This window comes from Oncorhynchus mykiss, chromosome 7 (genome assembly GCF_013265735.2).
Source record: "Oncorhynchus mykiss isolate Arlee chromosome 7, USDA_OmykA_1.1, whole genome shotgun sequence".
NCBI lineage: Eukaryota > Metazoa > Chordata > Actinopteri > Salmoniformes > Salmonidae > Oncorhynchus > Oncorhynchus mykiss.
In genome coordinates this window covers 73738923-73763029 of record NC_048571.1, presented here as the reverse complement: position 1 = coordinate 73763029, position 24107 = coordinate 73738923, and the positions used below count along the sequence as shown (strand labels likewise).

The following is a 24107-nucleotide window of genomic DNA, read 5'->3' as shown; positions in this document are numbered from 1 at the left end:
TCCCTTGTGAGACAAAACCTTGTGAAGACTTACAGGAAACGTTTGACCTCTGTCTTTGCCATCAAAGGGTATATAACAAAGTATTGAGATAAACTTTTGTTATTGACCAAATACTTATTTTCCACCATAATTTGCAAATAAATTCATTAAAAATCCTACAATGTGATTTTAAGAATTTTTTTCCCTCATTTTGTCTGTCATAGTTGAAGTGTACCTATGATGAAAATGACAGGCCTCTCTCATCTTTTTAAGTGGGAGAACTTGCACAATTGGTGGCTGACTAAATAATTTTTTGCCCCACTGTATATCCATGCTTGGACTGGCAGAATTATAACTACCCAGAAAAAATGACATAATGTTGAATACCACATATTTGATGTGTCACGGGTACACCTCAAAATTTCTTGAAGTTTTTTTTTACAAAAACTTCCAGACTTAAACTGAAAATAATTCAAAAATCTATGAAAATATTTCACTTCATCATTTGAGATTTGTTTTTGTCTGAGTCAACAAAACAAACGTATTGTATTTTAATATAAAATACTGGTGTTACACTGTATGACAATATTTTGTTACCCTGAATGACTCATATCAATATGGCCCATAAATATTGATTAAATGTGATTCCTTCAGCAATAACAATAATTTTGGCACTGCTCAACTTGGTGCAGCCAGTTAAACTGGTGCCTCGCAAGAGCATCCAGTTTCTCGTTGAAGTTTTTAGCCAGATCGAGCCACGTGCCCATCTTTTATTTCTCACAAAATTGGTAAATTAATTTTCTCCATTGTTTGATTTATTCCTTTGCCACTGTTGCCATGAAAATCGGTGCATTCTCTTCAGGTAGGGCCAGCTCTACTTCATCATAGCAACACTTTGCACAAACACGGTACATGCATTGCTTGTTCTTGAGATCACAATGGAATACAGTAACATGGAAACGCTTGAGGTTTTCATCAACCCGCTTTGGCCCAACCAGTCAACTAGAAGTTTCACATTCTCGTGATTGAGACACGCTCAGGTGTTGCGCTCATGTGCCTTTGTCTCTGTAATGTAAAATGGCCACAGTCGTAAAAACTGTCCTGTATGACAGCGAGTGTCCCATCCACCTCTGAATTGTACTCTGCGTAGAGTTCTTTTAGAGATTTAATGAGTATGCGCCTCTGAACCTCCTTGTTTTGCGTGACAGTGTCTTTCTTCCCTGAGAGAAGGTGACTATTTTCATCTCTACTGAGAAATATAATGACCTATGTTTTCCTCACTAAAGACATTTTCTTTTTCCCCCGTGGCCTGATTTTTCACTTAGATTGCATTTGAATTTATTTGACCTTTGCATGCCTTTCGGAATTTGTCACTTTTTTGTTGTGATTGTTTTAGTTGCATTTCCAGTTGGAGAATTTTCTTCTTTAGTTCTCCTTTTTCCTTTTGCAGCCACTTGCAATGCTTTGATACCTTTTAAAAAAACTTTTTCTGGAATGGAGGAAGCAAGTGGTTGCTCCAGTGTTTGAGATTGAGTCTCAAGGGATTGCTCCTTGGAGTCAAGGATTCAGATGGTTGCTCCAGCTCTGGAGGCGCAGGTTCATGTTGTACTTGTAGAAGTTGTTCAGGGGGCTGCTCAAGAGTTTCCTTCAGTGGATACTGGAGTTAAATTCATCACCACATTTATTTGTTAGATTTTTTTTTCACAGCTCCTCTGATTTAATCTCCATTTTTTTCCCCCTATTTTTTTTCAGCATCAGATTGTGTCATTGTATGGATTGGTGGATGATCAGGAGTGACATCATTCTTCCTTCTCTGATGGCAAATTATGACACTGGCACAGAATAGGATTCGCATCCATTAAATGTTTAGTAGTCTATTAATAGTAGGCTATACAATGATAACAGTTAATCAACGTTTAACATTTAACTCCCTCTCCCTTTCTCTCTCAAACATGTTTTGTTTCTATTTCATTGCTAATGTTAATTATGATCACTTTACTATAATTTGAGCCTGCTTTACATTGCAATTAGTTGCATTATTACATGGTTATTACATGATTGTTAATGTTGTAATTTATGCATTGTTAAACTAACTGGTACATTTCTATTCAATGCAGGTACACAAATGCAATTTCAAGATACCTACATAAATTGCCCATCAAACTACTTCAATTCAAACTTATACAGTTTCGATTTTTTTATAAAGTGCCCCAATTGTGAAGCAGCTATTAACTAATATAATTCATAATCCATTTTAATCCAATATTTGTGTGTTTGATATTATATGAACTAATATAATATATCAATTATACCTTAACTGCAGTGCAATAAAACATTAACTACAGTGTAATAGTGCAACTTAATGTTAAGCGTTATCCACCCAGCTTTATATCCTATTATTTTGCTGACAGTAGCATAAAACCATGAAAACAATACCTTGCTTTATTTCTGGCTAGTCTTTCCTCCCTAGCAACTGGATCTGTGTTGATCTTTTGCCTGTGCCGTGCAGCCACTTCTTATTAGACAACGACATCTACAGTATAAAGATAATGTGCCTTGTAATACCTTAAAATGCCATAAGATAGTTTTAAAATGATGATATTGAGTATTCATACAACAAGTAAATTTGAATTGCATGATTAAATGTTGTAAACTAGTGAGAACATGGGATAACAAATCTACTGTCATTCAGCATAACGGGTGACATTGTGGTATAACATTAAACTTTTTTTTGTGCTGAAGGCACAATCAGCTGAAGGCTGATTATCATGCGATATGCTTTAAAATTGATTTGTACCTTTGTTATACTGAATGACCTTGATGAAGTGAAAATGTCCGGACAAAAGTTATTCAAGTTTAAATATTTTTTCGATACAGTATGTTGCCCATTATTCTATATATTGTTGCAAACACTAACACAGTTATGCCATGGGTGTTCATTTATATTTTTAGGATGAATTTCTACATTTTAAAAACAATTATTTGTTATTAGAATTTTTACCCGGACAGTTACACTGAAGGACATTTTGACACTTTTAGAGCTTAATAACCGTAATTTAATAGTTTGATTCACAGATATTTCTGGGTCAAAAGGGGTGTAAGAGTTGAGTGATTTAATATTATATTTATTTTTCTATGTTAAATGAATGGTCTTTGGACACCAAATTTACACATCTCGTCTTTGACCCTTATATAAATTATAAGCAATATAGACAGCATACATGGTTAATATTTGCCATTTACCTCTGCTAGATCACATTTATCAATAAAAGCGCTATTCATTTTTTTTAAATTAAATTATTTTGTAAACAATCTAAGACGTGGGTGGTATAAATCTTGTATCTTGAACAAATATAAATTAAACACGTTTTTCATCGCTATAGATGTTTTTTGCTTTGAACTGAACAAATTGGAAGGACACATTTTACATACAGTACTTTATGGAAATAATAAATGAGCCCCATTGTAAACAAATGGGGGCTGGTCTACACACCACATGAGGGACAGAGTTTTACTCTGTGTGTGTTGCAAATGTATTTCTTGCACTTGATGCATGTGTACTGTGTCTTCCTGTCCTTCTTGGTTCCACCCACATGGCAGCACTTCTTCTTGTTGCTACCGGTTGCAATCTAGAATGATGAAAACTAGTGATCCACCGATATTACATTTTTGGCCGATACCGATATCTGATATTTTCCATGCCAAAAAACTGTACTAGACTCCTTTTAAGCAGTCTAGTACAGTTAAATAGTTAACAGACACACACATAGACGCAGCGGTCAAAGGCACTGCATCTCAGTGCAAGAGGCGTCACTAAAGTCCCTGGTTCGAATCCTCAGGCTGTATCACATCCGGCCGTGATTGGGAGTCTCATAGCACGGTGCACAATTGGCCCAGCGTCGTCCGGGTTTGCCCTGTCATTGTAAATAAGAATATGTTCATAACTGACTTGCCTAGTTAAATAAAGGTTACACACAACACACTGACCAAAAAAGTTATTTTGTTGCCATTTCCGTATGTCCATTTACGTATGGCATTTACGTTTTTACTTGCTGTGCTTTTGGTCTTTGCGTGTCAAAAAAGATAAACGTCAAATAAGCGTGTTGACCTATCAGGACCTGAATATGACTGCACATAATAATTTAACACGTTCATACATTTTTTACGTACACACAATAGGCTGACTGGGGAGGTGATTTCACACAGTCACAGTCCTGCGCTAAGAGCTACAATGCTAATATTTGCATAAACTCTACACAGTCGTGTTTTGTGGGTGTCACCGAGTAGACTGATACCCCATTTCATTGCTTCACATTCCAACATTGTTTAACATTTATCTAGTCTAAATATGGCATGATTCAACCAATTGTAACCTTCTGCATCACTTTTAAAGAGGTACTTTTATTTTGAAGGTAACCCACAAATTCCACTATTGTGCCTAATCCTTATTGTGGCTAGCTTCACAACACATAACCCGGTCCGGTCGAGCCTCACTAGCCAGATAAAGCTAGCAGGCTGCTTAAAACGTTAGCTTTGGGCAACAAGGTTAAGTTGCTGGCTAGCTATTTATTTTCATGAACTGAAGTTCAATTTCAATAGGCGAACAACAAGTGGCTACCTAGCTAATACTTACTCACAAGATTCCTAAATCATTGCTAAGAATAATGAACATGACTGCAGTTTCTACTGGTCATTGTTTTCCGGCTGGTTGTATTGGTGCTAGCTAGGTACCAAGCTAAAGCTAGCTACCCCAGACATTGCGGGCGACAGTGCTACTGATAGTAGTGGTGGCGCTTGGCTTGCACGTGCAAATTCAGAACACACAATATTCTATAATAGAACTGTGTTATTTGACGTGTCAAATTAAAATATTTAACGGGTCAAATAGTGTTATTTGATGTGTATCTTTTTTGACACGCAAAGACCCAAACAGAGGTCCATAGTATGTCGTGAAGCTAATAGCAGTGACGCTATTACTGTGTAACTCCAGTAGGGCAACGTCTGAAAAATAGTCGGCGAAAGCCAACATCACCCATGACAGAGAACGGTTGATTGTCAAGGGCAATGAATTCCATTATCTTAGCTTTAATGGATTTCGCCTTTTGAGTTGTCTCGCTGAAATGTTCTTACTCTTTCAAATGACTACGTGACCTGTTGACTGCTCGATCCATACAGCAGACATTGTGGGCTAGGTTAGGAATGCTGTGTTGCGCAAAATTTTACGTGGCGCCATTACGTCATGTACCTACGTTTATATATGCACGTCAGCTTTGACATCGGTATTGCACATCGGCGTTAAGCTAGACATCGGGCCGATACTGATAACGGCATTTTTAGCTAATATCGTCCGATTCCGATATGTTCATCAATATATCGTGCATCCCTAATGAAAACACTTAGTTCAGGAATTTTACTAACATCTCACTCACTCACATATAGTTACAGCAGGCCAAGGTAGAAGAGTCATACAAACACATGCAACAACATCACTCACACTTACTTCCGGAATTGGAGTTGTTGGTACTGTGGGTCTGGCGAATGCGGAACCAGCATCCTCCTCCTGAATTCTCTTCACGATGGCTGCAGAAGCTGGGGTTCTTGGGATATGTTGCCTCTTCTGGATTTGAGGTCTTACCAATGCCTTGCCCAGCTCTTCGACAAAGAGCGGTCTCCTCTGGAGCTTCCCTCTGTTCCAATCTGGGTTCAACACCATCCAGATGTCAAACGTTGTATCCCGAGCTTGTGAAGAATATCACAAGTGGCCAGCTAAGCATTCTTCTTTTGCAGCTGTAGCCAGTCACCAGCTTGTCTAAATATCCACCCCTCCTTTTGTGGCATTGCAATCCATTATGATTTCTGGTTTTTGATGTTCCCGGCCACAGATTTTCACATCCCTATGCAGCATACTCATGAGTACCCCATTTTTGCCTTTTTTTGGCACGTTGGACAAGGGACGTGTCGGCCGTGAACACAAACGTAGAGGAATTGATAGTCCTGTTCTGTGTATTCAACAGCTGAGGTGGGAGCTCTGGCTTGTTTTTTTGTACTGTTCCTACCATCGTCAGCTTCCTCTTGAGGAGCTCCTGTCCCAGCTTATGCCCCAGCTTATGCAATGTATAAAAGTTATCGTATGTGATGATGTAGCCACGGAGTCCCTGTATCACATCCAGGGCAACCCACATTCCTTTGTTCTTCTCAGGGGCTCCTCCATCTGGTTTCCCCCTATACACTTGCAAGTTCCATGCATATGATGAAGCTGCATCACAGGCACCCCAGATCTTGGTTTCGTATTTTGTGAGCATGTACTGACTGCCTGAAGGGGCAGCGACCCCTAAATGGTATAAGCTGTTCATCAACCGTAACGTTGGGCCCAGGGTTTTAAGACCGGGGAAGGCGGTCCACCCACTTGTCCCACACTGACCTGATTGCAGTTAGCTTGTCTCTCTGCCGCCGAGCTCGTCTGGTGTCTTGGTTATCAAAGCCTGGAAATAATGTGAAAGTTTTCCATAGACATTGTTGCACGGAAAAGTTCTCTGCCAGTTTCTGCATCCCACAGGGATTTTGTGGATTCCCCATTGGAGCTGAAAAGAACAACAAGGATAAGATCCCCAAACCTATTCCCCCTCAGGAGACTGAAAAGATTTGGCATTGGTCCTCAGATCCTCAAAAGGTTCTACAGCTGCACCATTGAGATCATCCTGACTGGCTGCATCACTGCCTGGTATGGCAACTGCTCAGCCTCCAACCGCAAGGCACTACAGAGGGTAGTGCGAACGGCCCAGTACATCACTGGGGCAAAGCTTCCTGCCATCCGAGACCCCTATACCAGGCGGTGTCAGAGGAAGGCCCTAAAAATTGTCAAATACTCCAGACACCCTAGTCATAGACGTGCTATCGCACGGCAAGCAGCACCAAGTCTAGGTCCAAGAGGCTTCTAAACAGCTTCTACCCCCAAGCCATAAGACTCCTGAACATCTATTCAAATAGTTACCCAGAGTATTTGCATTGCCCCCCCCCTCTCCCCCCCTTACACTTCTGCTACTCTCTGTTGTTCTCATCCATGCATCGTCACTTTTTAATAACTCTACCTACATGTACAGTTGAAGTCAGAAGTTTACATACACCTTAGCCAAATACATTTAAACTCAGTTTTTCACCATTTCTGACATTTAATCCTAGGAAAAATGCCCTGTCTTAGGTCAGTTAGGATCACCACTTTATTTTAAGAATGTGAAATGTCAGAATAATAGTAGAGATTTATTTCAGCTTTCATTTCTTTCATCACATTCCCAGTGGGTCAGAAGTTTACATGCACTTGGTAGCATTGCCTTTTAAATTGTTTAACTTGGGTCAAACGTTTCGGATAGCCTTCCACAAGCTTTTCACAATAAGTTGGGTGAATTTTGGCCCATTCCTCCTGACAGAGCTGTTGTAACTGAGTCAGGTTTGAAGGCCTCCTTGCTCACACACGCCTTTTCTGTTCTGCCCACACATTTTCTATGGGATTGAGGTCAGGGCTTTGTGATGGCCACTCCAGTACCTTGACTTAGTTGCCATTTTGCCACAACTTTGGAAGTATGCTTGGGGTCATTGTCCATTTGGAAGACCCATTTGTGACCAAGCTTTAAATTAATGTCTTGAGATGTTGCTTCAATATATCACATAGGTTTCCATCCTCATGATGCCATCTATTTTGTGAAGTGCACCAGTCCCTCCTGCAGCAAAGCAACACGACAACATGATGCTGCCACCCCCGTGCTTCACAGTTGGGATGGTGTTCTTCGGCTTGCAAGCCTCCCCCTTTCTACTCCAAACATAAAGATGGTCATTATGGCCAAACAGTTCTACTTTTTTTTCATCAGACCAGAGAAAAATTTTCCAAAAAGTATGATATTTTTCCCCATGTGCAGTTGCAAACCGTAGTCTGGATTTTTTTATGGCGGTTTTGAGGCAGTGGCTTCGTCCTTGCTGAGCGGCCTTTCAGGTTATTTCGATTATAGAACTCGTTTTACTGTGGATATAGATACTTTTGTACCTGCTTCCTCCAGCATCTTCACAAGGTCCTTTGCTGTTGTCCTGGGAATGATTTGCACGTTTCACACAATAGTACGTTCATCTCTAGGAGACAGAACGCGTCTCCTTCCTGAGCGGTATGACGGCTGCGTGGTCCAATGGTGTATTGTTTGTACAGATGAACGTGGTACCTTTAGTGTTCGGAAATTTCTCCCAAGGATGAACCAGACTTGTGGAGTTCTACAATCTTTTTCCTGAGGTCTTGGCTGATTTCTTTTGATTTTCCCATGATGTCAAGCAAAGAGGCACTGAGTTTGAAGGTAGGCCTTGAAATATATCCACAGGTACACCTCCAATTGACCCAAATTATGACAATTAGCCTATCACAAGCTTCTAAAGCCATGACATCATTTTCTAGAATTTTCCAAGCTGTTGAAAGGCACAGTCAACTTAGTGTATGTAATCTTCTGACCCACTGGAATTATGATACAGTGAATTATAAATGAAATTATCTGCCTGTAAACAATTGTTGGAAAAATGACTTGTGTCATGCACAAAGTAGATGTCCTTACTGACTTGCCAAAACTATAGTTTGTTGACAAGAAATGTGTTAAGTGGTTGAAAAACAAGTTTGAATGACTCCAACCTAAGTGTACGTAAACTTCCAACTTTAACTGTACATTTTACCTCAACTAACTGGAGCCCCCGCACATTGACTCTGTACCGGTACCCCGCAGTATATAGTCTCGCTATTGTTATTTTACTGCTGCTCTTTAATTACTTGTTCCTTTTATTTCTTATTCTTATCTGTATTTTTTACAAACTTTTAAACTGCACCTCTGAACCTAAATGTATACACAAAAAGATGTATCATCCCCCCCCCCCCCCCCTTCTAAACCAGCAGCATCTTCTCTCTGTTCTCTCCTGAGAGCTAGTGGGGCTCTTACACTAGGGACCTACTGCCACATGCTGGTGAGGTGTTGCAAAGCAGAGACATGTTGGCTTGTATGGAATTTAAGAATATGATGTTTGTCATTTTGATTTTGATTTGAAGTAGATTTCAAGTAGCACACCAGTGGTCTAGTGACCCTGGATTGTAGGTCTACTATGTGTGTATTGTTTAAAAAAAATGCTAGGTATTATTATTGCGCTGTTGGAGCTGGAAACACAAGCATTTCGCTGCACTTGCGGGATTTGCAAATCTGTGTACGCGACCAATAAACCTTGACTAGAATTGTATTTTATTTACAATAATTAGCATGTTATGGGATTATAGCTGTGAGGAAAAATAGTGAAAATGCCTGGGAGAATTGGAAAAACAACAAACACTCAGGCCTTTGACGGTTGGAGATGCCCAGACACAGTAGACAACACACGCCTTTCAACCATGGGAATGTTTCGCTTCACTCAACCCTTTTACAAGCACAGATACTCTAAATAACAAATAACATTTGATCCCTTAAACCTGCTTGATTCTAATTACTCTGAAGCAATGTCACACCTTAAGACTAAACTGTCTAAACTGCTTGGAGTAACCCTGGATTGTAAACTGCCATGGTCAAAACATATTGCTCCAACAGTAGCTAAGATGGGGAGACGTCTGTCCATAATAAAGCGCTGCTCTGCCTTAACACTATCAACGAGGCAGGTTCTACAGGCCTTGGTTTTGTCGCACCTGTACTATTGTTCAGTAGTGTGGTCAGGGGCCACAAAGAGGGACTTTGGAAATTGCAGTTGGCTTAGAACAGGGCAGCACGGCTGGCCCTTGGAGAGCTAACATTATGGCTCAAAGTGGAAGTGGAAGAGCGATTGACTTCATCATTATTTGTTTTTATAAGAGGTGTTGACAAGCTGAAGGTACACCCATGCATACCCCACAAGACATGGCACCAGAGCTCTCTTCACAGTCTCCAAGTCCAGAACAGACTATGGGAAGTGCAGAGTACTACAAAGAGCCATGACTACATGGAACTCTATTCCACATCAGCTAACTGATGCAAGCAGTAGAATCAGATTTAAAAAGCAGGTAAAAATACACCTTATGGAACAGTGAGGACTGTGAAGTAACACAGGCACATGAATACACACACATGATAACATATGCACTATACACACATGTACAGTTATGGCCAAAAGTTGAGAATGACACAAATATTAATTTTCACAAAGTCTGCTGTCTCAGTTTATATGATGTTAATTTGCATATACTCCAGAATGTTATGAAGAGTGATCAGATGAATTGCAATTAATTGCAAAGTCCCTCTTTGCCATGCAAATGAACTGAATCCCCCAAAAACATGTCCACTGCATTTCAACCCTGCCACAAAAGGACCAGCTGACATCATGTCAGTGATTCTCTCATTAGCACAGGTGTGAGTGTTGACGTGGACAAGGCTGGAGATCACTCTGACATGCTGATTGAGTTCGAATATCAGACTGGAAGCTTCAAAAGAAGGGTGGTGCTTGGAATCATTGTTCTTCCTCTGTCAACCATGGTTATCTGCAAGGAAACATGTGCCATCATCATTGCTTTGCACAAAAAGGGCTTCACAGGCAAGGATATTGCTGCCAGTAAGATTGCACCTAAATCAACCATTTATCGGATCATCAAGAACTTCAAGGAGACCGGTTCAATTGTTGTGAAAAAGGCTTCAGGGCTTCCAAGAAAGTCCAGCAAGCGCCAGGACCGTCTCCTAAAGTTGATTCAGCTGCAGGATCGGGGCACCACCAGTACAGAGCTTGCTCAGGAATGGCAGCAGGCAGGTGTGAGTGCAGCAGGCAGGTGTGAGTGCATCTGCATGCACAGTGAGGCGAAGACTTTTGGAGGATGGCCTGGTGTCAAGAATGGCAGCAAAGAAGCCACTTCTCTCCAGGAAAAACATCAGGGACAGACTGATATTCTGGACTGCTGGATTGGACTGCTGAGGACTGGGATAAAGTCATTTTCTCTGGTGAATCCCCAATCCGATTGTTTGGGGCATCCGGAAAAAATCTTGTCCACAGAAGACAAGGTAAGCGCTACCATCAGTCCTGTGTCATGCCAACAGTACAGCATCCTGAGACCATTCGCGTGTGGGGTTGCTTCTCAGCCAAGGGAGTGGGCTCATTCACAATTTTGCGTAGGAACACAGCCATGAATAAAGAATGGTACCCACACTTCCTCCGAGAGCAACTTCTCACAACCATCCAGGAACAGTTTGGCGATGAACAACGCCTCTCCCAGCATGGTGGAGCACCTTGCCATAAGGCAGAAGTGATAACTAAGTGGCTCGGGGAACAAAACATTGATATTTTGGTCCATGGCCAGGAAACTCCCCAGACCTTAATCCCATTGAGAACTTGTTGTCAATCCACAAGAGGCGGGTGGACAAACATAACCCCACAAATATGACAAACTCCATGCATTGATTATGCAAGAATGGGCTGCCATCAGTGTGGCCCAGAAGTTAATTGACAGCATGCCAGGGTGGATTGCAGAGGTCTTGAAAAAGAAAGGTCAACACTGCAAATATTGACTCTGCATCAACTTCATGTAATTGTCAATAAAAACCTTTGACATTTATGAAATGCTTGTAATTATACTTCAATATTCCGTAACATCTGACAAAAATATCTAAAGACACTGAAGCAGCAAACTTTGTGGAAATGTAATATTTGTGTCATTCTCAAAACTTTTGGCCACGACTGTACACATGGATTTTGCATTGTAGATATGTGGTAGTGGAGTATGGGCCTGAGGGCACACACTTAGTGTGTTCTGAATTCTTTAATGAATGTATTGTAATGTTTTTAAAATTGTATAACTGCCTTAATTTTGCCAGACCCCAGGAAGAGCAGCTGCTGCCTTGGCAGGAACTAATGGGGAGCCATAATAAATAGAAATACAAGACGTCTAGGCCTATTTGTTTTCTGGGAGAGGAGATGGGTTTCAAGCAAATTGTAGCTCTGTATGAAAATAAAAAAAACATTCTCAGAAAACCCTGTTAACACAGTGATTTGGTCACTAGAAGAAAAAGATTGGACCGAAGACAGTGGGCTTTGGCTTTACCAAAACAATCCAGCTCACCATGGGCTTCTGTCACAGTCAAAGTCATTGTGTCATTTTCAATACTTCGCTTGTCTGGATTATTTTCTGTTTTTTCTTTTCTTTTCTCAAACAGAGCCTGCTGTGTGTGGACTCACACACACGTCTGTCCTTATCGCGCTCCAATCTGTAGATGGGGAACAATTAGGTATTTTTCGATGTTGCCTGAATTACAGGATTAAATATTGGATTCCACCGAGTTTCCTCTGGTTTTCCTGCGCACACCTTTGCTCTGACATTTTATCTGTGATAAATAGTTGACAGATTATACATTTTAGGCATATTTTAATGTTTTCTGTCATGGCAGCTATATAGAAGCGTATAATTTTATTTACTGGTACTATTTAACAAGGAAATTGCCAGTTTGAATTTGGTATGTCCTGCCGTTAACTAATAGTAATTGGTAAACATTCCGAATGGATAGAGAGACACATGGACAAGGTTTGCCTGTCAGTCAATGAAAGCAAAGTTGTTGTTTTAGGCCTAACTTGAGATGTGTGAGCAAGGCCTGAAATGAACTCTTTGGTCCACCAGTGAAGGAATGAAATCCACCAACCTCTGACTTCTTACCAGCATTTGGTTGTGCGAGACATAGTGTGCGAGACATCGTTGAGAGAGAGGCCTACTTCTCAAGATACTGCATCGTTATGTCATAAGCCCTTTAGATGTTTACACTGGTTTGGTAAAAATTGAAAATAAAGGGGTTCCAGGTACATCTTACCAATGAAAGTCCACAATGATGGCCAAAATCATGAAGAGGAACTGTGATGTAGTCAACAAATGGAGAAGGAGACATGAAGAAATTTATAAATGTTCATGTTATGTATTTTCTATTCATATTGACAGATCTCTAACATCACCAAGCTGAAAGACTTTCTACTGCAGCACAGGAAGGACTATGTGAATGCTGGAAGGTAAGCCTCCTATCAGGTTACCGAACCATGTCTTGTTTACTGTCTGTTTTCTATCCATTTCAACTGTATGACTTTCATGTGGCTAATCCATTTTCACGTTTGACCCCAAAAATGCCCCCACCAAGGTTTCAGCTCGGCCTTCGTGTGGATTGTGATATATTTAACCGTTGACAAAGTAATTGATGTTTCGGAAGTTTACATATACTTAGGTTGGAGTCATTAAAAGTCGTTTTTCAACCACTCCACAAATTTCTTGTTAACAAACTATAGTTTTGGCAAGTCGGTTAGGACATCTACTTTGTGCATGACACAAGTAATTTTTCCTAAGGCTAATTGACATAATTTGAGCCAATTGGAGGTGTACCTGTGGATGTAATTCTTTTTGCGAAAAGTGCAAATAAATCCCAAAACAACAGCAAAGGACCTTGTGAAGCTGCTGGAGGAAACAGGTACAATATTATCTATATCCACAGTAAAATGAGTCCTATCAGCAAGGAAGAAGCCACTGCTCCAAAACCGCCATAAAAAAGCCAGACTAAGGTTTGTGACAAAGATTGTAGTTTTTGGAGAAATGTCCTCTGGTCTGTTGAAACAAAAATATAACTGTTTGGCCATAATGACCATCGTTATGTTTGGAGGAAAAAGGGGGAGGCTTGCAAGCCGAAGAACACCATCTCAACTGTGAAGCACGGGGGTGGCAGCATCATGTTGTCGCGGTGCTTTGTTGCAGGAGGGACTGGTGCACTTCACAAAATAGATGGCATCATGAGGGGGGAAAATTGTGGATATATTAAAGCAACATCTCAGGACATCAGTCAGGAAGTTAAAGCTTGGTCGCAAATGGGTCTTCCAAATCGACATTGACCCCAAACATACTTCCAAAGTTGTGGCAAAATGGCCAAAACATACTTCCAAAGTTGTGGCAAAATGGCTTAAGGACAACAAAGTCAAGGTATTGGAGTGGCCATCACAAAACACAATCCTATAGGAAATTTGTGGGCAGAACTGAAAAAGCACGTACGAACAAGGAGGCCTACAAACCTGACTCAGTTACAACAGCTCTGTCAGGAGGAATGGGCCAAAATTCACCCAACTTATTGTGGGAAGCTTGTGGAAGGCTACCCAGAAAGTTTGACCCAAGTTAAACAATGTAAAGGCAATGCTACCATATACTAATTGAGTGTATGTAAACTTCTGACCCACTGGGAATGTGATGAAAGAAATAAAAGCTGAAATAATAATTATCTCTGCTATTATTCTGACATTTCACATTCTTAAAATAAAGTGGTGATCCTAAGACAGTGCATTTTTACAATGATTAAATGTCAGGAATTGTGAAAAACTGAGTTTAAATGTATTTGGCTAAGGTGTATGTAAACGTCCAACTTCAACTGTACATATGCAATGTCAGAGCGGCATGGACTAAGATACAGTAGAATAGTATAAAATACAGTATACATATATGAGATGAGTAATGCAAGCTATGTAAACATTATCAAAGTGACCAGTGTTCCATTTCTTAAAGTGGCCAGTAATTTCTAGTCTATGGCTATAGGAGCAGCCTCTAATGTGCTAGTGATGGCTGTTTAACAGTCTGATGGTCTTGATAGAAGCTGTTTTTCAGTCTCTTGGTCCCAGCTTTGATGCACGTGTACTGACCTCACCTTCTAGATGATAGCGGGATGAACAGGCAATGGTTCGGGTGGTTGATGTCCTTGATGATCTTTTTGGCCTTCCTGTGACATTGGGTGCTGGCTTGGCATAAGCTTATGTGTGGCTGCTTAGCCATTTCATGAAGCTCCCAAAGAACATTAATTGTGCTGATGTTGCTTCCAGGGACCATTTGGAACTCTGTAGTGAGTGTTGCAACCGAGAACAGACACTTCGGCGGTCCCGTTTGGTGAGCTTGGGTTGCCTACCACTTTGTGGCTGAGCCGTTGTTGCTCTTAGACGTTTCCACTTCACAATAACAGCACTTACAGTTGACTGGGGCAGTTCTAGCAGGGCAGAAATGTGACAAAACTGACTTGTTGGAAAGGTGGCATCCTATGATGGTGCCATGTTGAAAGTCGCTGAGCTCTTCAGTAAGGTAATTCTACTGCCAATGTTTCCCTATGGAGATTGCATGGCGGTGTGCTCGATTTTATACAGCTGTCAGCAACAGGTGGGGCTGAAATAGCTGAATCCAGTAATTCGAAGGGGTATCCACATACGTACTTATTATATACTGCTAAAAAAAAATAAAGGGAACACTTAAACAACACAATGTAACTCCAAGTCAATCACACTTCTGTGAAATCAAACTGTCCACTTAGGAAGCAACACTGATTGACAATAAATTTCACATGCTGTTGTGCAAATGGAATAGACAACAGGTGGAAATTATAGGCAATTAGGAAGACACCCCCAATAAAGGAGTGGTTCTGCAGGTGATAACCACAGACCACTTCTCAGTTCCTATGCTTCCTGGCTGATGTTTTGTTAATTTTTGAATGCTGGCGGTGCTTTCACTCTAGTGGTAGAATGAGACGGAGTCTACAACCCACACAAGTGGCTCAGGTAGTGCAGCTCATCCAGGATGGCACATCAATGCGAGCTGTGGCAAGAAGGTTTGCTGTGTCTGTCAGCGTAGTGTCCAGAGCATGGAGGCGCTACTAGGAGACAGGCCAGTACATCAGGAGACGTGGAAGAGGCCGTAGGAGGGCAACAACCCAGCAGCCTTTGTGCAAGGAGGAGCAGGAGGAGCACTGCCAGAGCCCTGCAAAATGACCTCCAGCAGGCCACAAATGTGCATGTGTCTGCTCAAACGGTCAGAAACAGACTCCATGAGGGTGGTATGAGGCCCGACGTCCACAGGTGGGGGTTGTGCTTACAGCCCAACACCGTGCAGAACGTTCGGCATTTGCCAGAGAACACCAAGATTGGCAAATTCGCCACTGGCGCCCTGTGCTCTTCACAGATTAAAGCAGGTTCACACTGAGCACATGTGACAGACGTCTGGAGTCTGGAGACGCAGGCAGCAGAACGTGCTCCACGGCAACATCCTCCAGCATGACCAGTTTGGCGGTGGGTCAGTCATGGTGTGGGGTGGCAATTCTTTGGGGGGCCGCACAGTTCTCCATGTGCTCGCCAGAGGTAGCCTGACTGCCATTAAGTACCGAGATGAGATCCTCAGACCCCTTGTGAGACCATATGCTGGTGCGGTTGGCCCTGGGTTCCTCCTAATGCAAGACAATGCTAGACCTCATGTGGCTGGAGTGTGTCAGCAGTTCCTGCAAGAGGAAGGCATTGATGCTATGGACTGGCCCGACCTGAATCCAATTGAGCACATCTGGGACATCATGTCTCGCTCCATCCACCAATGCTACGTTGCACCACAGACTGTCCAGGAGTTGGCGGATCCTTTAGTCCAGGTCTGGGAGGAGATCCCTCAGGAGACCATCCGCCACCTCATCAGGAGCATGCCTAGGCGTTGTAGGGAGGTCATACAGGCATGTGGAGGCCACACACACTACTGAGCCTCATTTTGACTTGTTTTAAGGACATTACATCAAAGTTGGATCAGTCTGTAGTGTGGTTTTCCACTTTAATTTTGAGTGTGACTCCAAATCCAGACCTCCATGGGTTGATATTTGATTTCCATTGATCATTTTTGTGTGATTTTGTTGTCAGCACATTCAACTATGTAAAGAAAAAAGTATTTAATAAGAATATTTCATTCATTCAGATCTAGGATGTGTTATTTTAGTGTTCCCTTTATTTTTTTGAGCAGTGTATATTACAATGTTCACTCACTGTTGTCCATAAAGAAAACAGCACAAAAATAAACACATCTATACACTGAGTCAATGAAATTGAGCATTGGCTACATAACTGCAAGTATAATGCGAAAGTCCAAAAAACATGCCTCCGTACAAAAGCTTTAAATCACAGCAAATGTTCTTTCACCCTTGTCAGCCTGTTAAGCAAGAGTCATAGAATAGCTACTTCAGAGTAACCAGTAAGTAATTACCACTAGTAACAACATAATCTCAAGAAACTAGCCATGATTGTCGGCCATGTTTACCAAGTTATATGCAGCTTCATGTCTGTGTCCTCTGTAGCTAAGCCCACATTTACCAGTAACTTTAACTACATCAATCACATGTTCCATGACATGCCTCCTCTTTCTGACCTGTGTAACTCTTATCCCATGTGTAACTCTGTGTTGTTTTTGTCACACTGCTTTGCTTTATCTTGGCCAGGTCGCAGTTGTAAATGAAAACTTGTTCTCAACTGGTCTACCTGGTTAAATAACAAAATATGATTGTAGTAACTTGTAATGCTGGTACTAATGGCGCTAATGATCTTTGTCATTGCCTGTGCTGTGTCACACAGGCTACTGTGTTACATTCATGGATGTATTCTGGTTATCTTACTGTAGCCTGTTTCGCTGTACAGTGTATGTATGCTTTCCCTAGCTTATGTGGCATGAGTTATGACTGAATGCTGGCACGTCTATAGTCTAGGTTTACTTTTTTTTTTTTTACTCGTTGAAACATATTGCCTTCAAAGTCATATTATTTGTATTTAAAAAATATTTTTTTAAATCACCTTTATTTAACCAGGTAGGCCAAGCTTCCTGACATCCAGGACCTATATACTAAGCCCAAAAAATTGTCAAATACTCGTCACCCAAGTCATAGACTGTTTTCTCTGCCTACACACGGCAAGCGGAACCGGAGCTCCAAGACTAGGACCAAAAGTCCTCCTTAACAGCTTCTACCCCAAAGCCATAAGACTGCTGAACAAGAATATCAAATGGACACCCGGACTATTCATAGCCTCGTTATTATGTCATTTTCTTGTTACTTTTTAATATTATTTTTTACTTTAGTTTATTTAGTAAATATTTTCTTAATTCTTTCTTGAACTGCTTTGTTGGTTAAAGGCTTGTAAGTTCTACACCTGTTGTATTCGGTGCATGTGATAAATACAATTTTATTTAATTTGATCCCTCATTTACTCAAGTGTCTCCTTTTATTTTGGTAGTTACCTGTATGTAGCTATAGAGCAGCGGAATAAAATGTAGTATGGGCCTACGCCTAAATTCAGTATGAGCCAGCAATTTAGATCCATTAGCCAAATTGCTAATATGATTTCTTTATACCTGTGTTCAATGGAGAATATTAAATACAAATGTTATGAATGAAACATATTATTAATTTAAATGGGAAGAAGTACATGCTATGACATTATCTTCCCATAGACTTGTATAATATGTACGTATATTGCTTCTTTATTAAACACGGCAAAGGTCTGGGCGCCCTTTTCATGTTTCTTCGACAGAAAATGAAGATAACTGTACACGTGTCTGTCATCGTGTGTGTGTGTCAGTCAGCAGAGTAACTGATTTCATTTAACTGCACAGAATCAGCAGATCTGGTTTATAGCAGATCTGGGATCAATACTATCTAGCTCTTGATACCATCTCAACGACCATCTATTCTGACACTTTTAATATTGGTTTTGTTTAATTACTTGCATTTATGATATGTTGTATGCTCACGGATTGTATTGACTTCTATATGAATGTAATAAAAAAACTGGAATTTGAAATACGTTTTTTATTTTATTGCTTTGTGTGTTTACAGTCTCATCTCATCAGATCTAACCCGGATGACAGACAATGAGCGAGACCAGATCGACCAGGACGCCCAGATCTTCATGAGAACCTGCTCTGAAGCCATCAAGCAGCTCCGCTCTGAAGGTTGTGTGTGTGTGTGTGTGTGTGTACTGCTTAAATACACAATATTAATAACACTTTTTTTCTCATTTTTTGTCGCCCTTCCAGCTGAGAAACGGGTCATATCGACCCAGATTAAAGAGCACAGGGGGGCGGTCCTCGACCTAATCGAGATGTATTTGAAAGGTGGGCTCGTTAGTGATGCCGGTATATATTTGATGTCTGTGTGTATTGTAAGTACTGTACTTTGTAGTAATGTTGACAATATATGATTTGTGTCGATCATTGTTTGCAGGAGTATGCAAGCTTTATTCCGAGCAGAGGGCTATACGAGTGAAGAGAGTGGTAGACAAGAAGAGACTGTGAGTATTCGAGGAGCTATTATTCTCGATGGAAGGATGAAACAAAAAATACCTTGAATTATTCATTTATTGTTAGAATTCTTGATTTTAGGGACGCTTGAGCTGAATTCTGACAATAAATGTCTATTATTAGTCTGTATTTTTACATGTAATTTATTTGTGCATTATTCTTCATTCATTTACAATATTATGGCAGTAATCTATCTCCATAAAACTTGTTGTGACCTTGCCTTAAAGGGATAGTTTGAGATTTTATCTACTTCCCCGGAGTCAGATGAACTCGTCGATACCATTTTTATATCCCTGCGTTCAGTTTGAAGGAAGTTGCCAACTGGCGTTAGTACAATCATGGGAAGTCTATGTTCCTGCAGACTTACACTCATTGCGCTAATGCTAGTTAGCATTGGCTCACAAAACTACCTCTAACTTCATTCATACTGGATGCAGAGACATACAAAATGGTATCCACGAGTACATCTGAATGATGAATTAAAAGGCTTCAATGCCAAACACACAAACTATCCCTTTAGTGTTTTTCTTGACATTTAAGAAGACTGAGCTTGCCTTTGGCGTTTTGATATTATTCTAGGTCCCGACTAGAGCCAGAGCACCACCACAGTAGGACGGTGGTGGAGAAGAGCCCACAGGTGGAACAGCACAGCGAGGAGAAAACATCCAAGGAGGAGAGCAGCAGCGGTGGTGAGTACATAGACCAAGAGGTGATCCCATTGAGTGGAAAGAAAATCTATTTTGAGAACAGCTGACTATTTTTGTTCACCTTTATTTAACCAGGTAGGCTAGTTGAGAACAAGTTCTCATTTACAACTGCGACCTGGCCAAGATAAAGCAAAGCAGTGCGACACAAACAACAACACAGAGTTACACATGGAATAAACAAACATACAATAGAAAAAGTATATTTACAGTGATGTGAAGTGTACATCTCCTTGTTTTCTCCCTGAAGAGCGGAGCGTGATGGAGGTCCCGGAGAACACTGTGAGCCTGTGGGAGGAGGGCCAGGGTCGTGTGGATGACGAGCTCTCACCTGAGGAGATGCAGATGGTATGGAACAGAAATGTTGTGTATGCTAACATGTGCTTGCTCTCTCTTTCCTCAATGCACTTTTCTATTATTGTCTCTAGGTTGTTGTCTGATCTCATGTAATTCAAGTCACTTTTACCCCTGCCTACGTGTACAGTGCATTCAGAAAGTATTCAGACCCCTTGACTTTTTCCAAATGTTATGTTACAACCTTATTCTAAAATGTATTAAATGATGTTGTTCCTCATCAATCTACACACAATACCTCATAATGACAAAGCGAAAACAGTTTACATTTTTTGGGGGGCTAATTACTTTAAAATAAAAACAGAAATACCTTATTTACGTAAGTATTCAGACCCTTTGCTATGAGACTCGAAATTGAGCTCTGGTGCATCCTGTTTCTATTGATAATTCTTGAGATGTTTCTACAACTTGATTGTAGTCCACCTGTGGTAAATTCAAGTGATAGGTGTGTGCCTTTCCAAAGCATGTCCTATCTATTTAAGGTCCCTTAGTGCATGTCATACAAAAAAAACAAGCCATGAGGTCGAAGAAATTGTCCGTAGAGCTCCGAGACAGGATTGTGTGGAGGCACAGATCTGGGGAAGGGTACTAAAACATTTATGCAGCATTGAAGGTCCCCAGGAACACAGTGGCCTCCGTCAATCTTAAATAGAAGAAGTTTGGAACCATCAAGACTCTTCATAGAGCTGGCCAAACTGAGCAATCGGGGGAGAAGGGCCATGTTCAGGAAGGAGATCAAGAACCCGATGGTCACTTTGACAGAGCTCCAGAGTTCTTATGTTGAGATGGGAGAACCTTTCAGAAGGACAACCATCTCTGCAGCACTCCACCAATCAGGCCTGTATGGTAGAGTGGCAAGACTGAAGACACTCCTAAGTAAAAGTCTCATGACAGCCCACTTGGAGTTTGCCAAAAGGAACCTAAATGACTCTCAGACCATGAGAAAGAAGATTCTCTGGTCTGATGAAACCAAGATTGAACTCTGGCCTGAATGCCAAGCGTCACATCCGGAGGAAACCTGGCACCATCCATATGGTGGTGGCAGCATCATGCTGTGGGGATGTTTTTCAGTGGCAGGGACTGGAAGACTAGTCAGGATCGAGGAAAAGAATAACGGAGCAAAGGCCAGAGAAATCCTTGATGAAAACCTGCTCCAGAGCGCTCAGGACCTCAGACTTGGGCGACGGTTCACCTTCCAACAGAACAATGACCCTAAGCACACATCCAAAACAACACAGGAGTGGCTTTGGCACAAGTCTCTGAATGTCCTTGAGTGGCCCAGCCAGAGTCTGGTCTTTAACCCAATCAAACATCTCTGGAGAGACCTGAAAATAGCTGTGCAGTGAAGCTCCCCATCCAACCTGACAGATCTTGAGAGGATCTGCAGATAAGAATGGGAGAAACTCCCCAAATACAGGTGTGCTAAGCTTGTAGAGTTATACCCAAGAAGCCTCAAGGCTGTAATCGCTGCCAAAGCTCCTTCAACAATGTACTAAGTAAAGGGTCTGAATACTTATGAAAATGTGATATTTAAGTTTTTTTAGTTTGAATACATTTGCAAACATTTCTAAAAACCTGTTTTTGCTTTGTCATTATACGGTATTGTGTGTAGATTGAGGGAGAAAAAAATGTTTTAATACATTTTAGAATAAGGCTTTAACGTAACAAAATGTGGAAAAAGTCAAGGGGTCCGAATGCACTATCTACCAACTGCATATTGATATGATACTGGTACTGACCTTGTGTACATTCTCATGTGTTTTACTTCCCGTGTTTGTATTTGTAGATATCTGACCTAGTATTGATTCCGTGCTCTTTAAAATCCTATTCTGATTTTCTATTTTCGTATTTTGATATTAGACATTGCATTGTTGAGGAAGAGCTTGTAAGTAAGCATTTAGCTGTACTGTTTACACATGTTGTATCCTTTGCAAATGAAAAATAAATGTTTATTTGATTGGGTTTCACTCTGTCTAGTTTGAACAGGAGAACCAGAGGCTGGTGAGTGAGATGAGCAACCTAGTAGATGAAGTCAGGTTAGTGTTTAATCAGCCCTTCAGACCATTCTTACCACTACATTCCTAAATATGACTGAGGTGACGCAAAGATTAATCTCCTCCCAATGTTTTTCAGGCAAATCGAAGGCAAGGTTGTCGAAATCTCACGTCTCCAGGAGATTTTTGCGGAGAAGGTGCTAATGCAAGTGAGCGACTTCCTTATTCCCCCTGGTCCAATGCCCATCCCACTTAATAAAGTGTTATTGATGTGTTATTATTTCCTGTTTTGTGTTCTTCACAGGAAACTGAGATAGACAGTATCCATCAGCTAGTCGTGGGAGCCACTGAAAACGTCAAAGAGGGAAACGAGGACATCCGAGAGGTAATGGAAGGTTATGCTAAACAACCCCAGCAGTTTACCCTGCTCTTTATACTGTACAGTATATTATTGTATGTAGATATTATATATTATATATATAACATATTTTGAAATATTTATCTAAATATATTTTTTTATTATGAGGGTGTCCATGTTTCCTTTGGTGGATGTAACTTTTAGAAAAACAAATGTACCAAATATTTGTGACTGACTCTTGAGGTGCTTAGCACAGCCATTGATGTCTTTTAACTCTGTGGTTTCATCATATGCTTGCCTTGCGTTTCCAGGCCATCCAAAACAATGCTGGATTCCGTGTCTGGATTCTCTTCTTCCTTGTCATGTGCTCCTTCTCTCTGCTCTTCCTGGATTGGTATGACAGCTAACCCCTTGAACCTGGCAGAACCAGGAAGTAAGTGACTTCCATCAGCAGGAAGTGACATCAGCCTGGGCTTAAGTGGTTATCACATTGAAGTATATGGTTGGATGGATGAAATGTTGGGTTTAGGACCAGCTTGTCCTACTCTGAAGAGAACTGACCCCAGACATGTGCTTTGAGGACGACTTCACTACTGTCAACGGTACTCGATCCACAAGAGGACAGTGTAAACGCATGTTTACAAATGCAGTAAAGCACACAGTTGGCTGAATGCAAAGTGCTGTCGTCCACCTGTACTGTGTGCATATATGGGCAATCAGTATCACATACTGACCACAATGCTTGTTATTGCATCAACAGCAACTGTCCTCTGCCGTCTTTCTCAAAGGAAGTAAGTGGTTTTTGAGCTATTCATTATTCTTTGTTTGTATTGAGGTCTTGACCATACACATTGTAGACTTACGCTTTGTTGAGATGAAGAAAATTATTTTTGAAAACCTTATGGTCTTTCATACAGTGCCTTGCGAAAGTATTCGGCCCCCTTGAACTTTGCGACCTTTTGCCACATTTCAGGCTTCAAACATAAATATATAAAACTGTATTTTTTTGTGAAGAATCAACAACAAGTGGGACACAATCATGAAGTGGAACGACATTTATTGGACATTTCAAACTTTTTTAACAAATCAAAAACTGAAAAATTGAGCGTGACAAATTATTCAGCCACCTTAAGTTAATACTTTGTAGCGCCACCTTTTGCTGCGATTACAGCTGTAAGTCGCTTGGGGTATGTCTCTATCAGTTTTGCACATCGAGAGACTGACATTTTTTCCCATTCCTCCTTGCAAAACAGCTCGAGCTCAGTGAGGTTGGATGGAGAGCATTTGTGAACAGCAGTTTTCAGTTCTTTCCACAGATTCTCGATTGGATTCAGGTCTGGACTTTGACTTGGCCATTCTAACACCTGGATATGTTTATTTTTGAACCATTCCATTGTAGATTTTGCTTTATGTTTTGGATCATTGTCTTGTTGGAAGACAAATCTCCGTCCCAGTCTCAGGTCTTTTGCAGACTCCATCAGGTTTTCTCCCAGAATGGTCCTGTATTTGGCTCCATCCATCTTCCCATCAATTTTAACCATCTTCCCTGTCCCTGCTGAAGAAAAGCAGGCCCAAACCATGATGCTGCCACCACCATGTTTGACAGTGGG

At 41.0% G+C, this 24107-nt stretch overlaps 1 protein-coding gene across 1 annotated transcript in view; it reads left to right on the top strand.

Annotated features, from left to right (window-relative positions):
- Window positions 1-23503, top strand: part of LOC110528472 (syntaxin-18) — a 39957-nt gene extending 16454 nt beyond the window's left edge. Inside the window, exons 2-11 of the mRNA XM_021610563.2 lie at window positions 12923-12990; window positions 18624-18739; window positions 18824-18901; window positions 19011-19077; window positions 19667-19776; window positions 20042-20139; window positions 22123-22181; window positions 22279-22348; window positions 22444-22524; window positions 22809-23503. Coding sequence (XP_021466238.1) covers window positions 12923-12990; window positions 18624-18739; window positions 18824-18901; window positions 19011-19077; window positions 19667-19776; window positions 20042-20139; window positions 22123-22181; window positions 22279-22348; window positions 22444-22524; window positions 22809-22904 — 843 coding nt within the window. The 3' untranslated portion in view covers window positions 22905-23503. The remainder of the gene's footprint in view (window positions 1-12922; window positions 12991-18623; window positions 18740-18823; window positions 18902-19010; window positions 19078-19666; window positions 19777-20041; window positions 20140-22122; window positions 22182-22278; window positions 22349-22443; window positions 22525-22808) is intronic.
- Window positions 23504-24107: the final 604 nt, after the last annotated feature.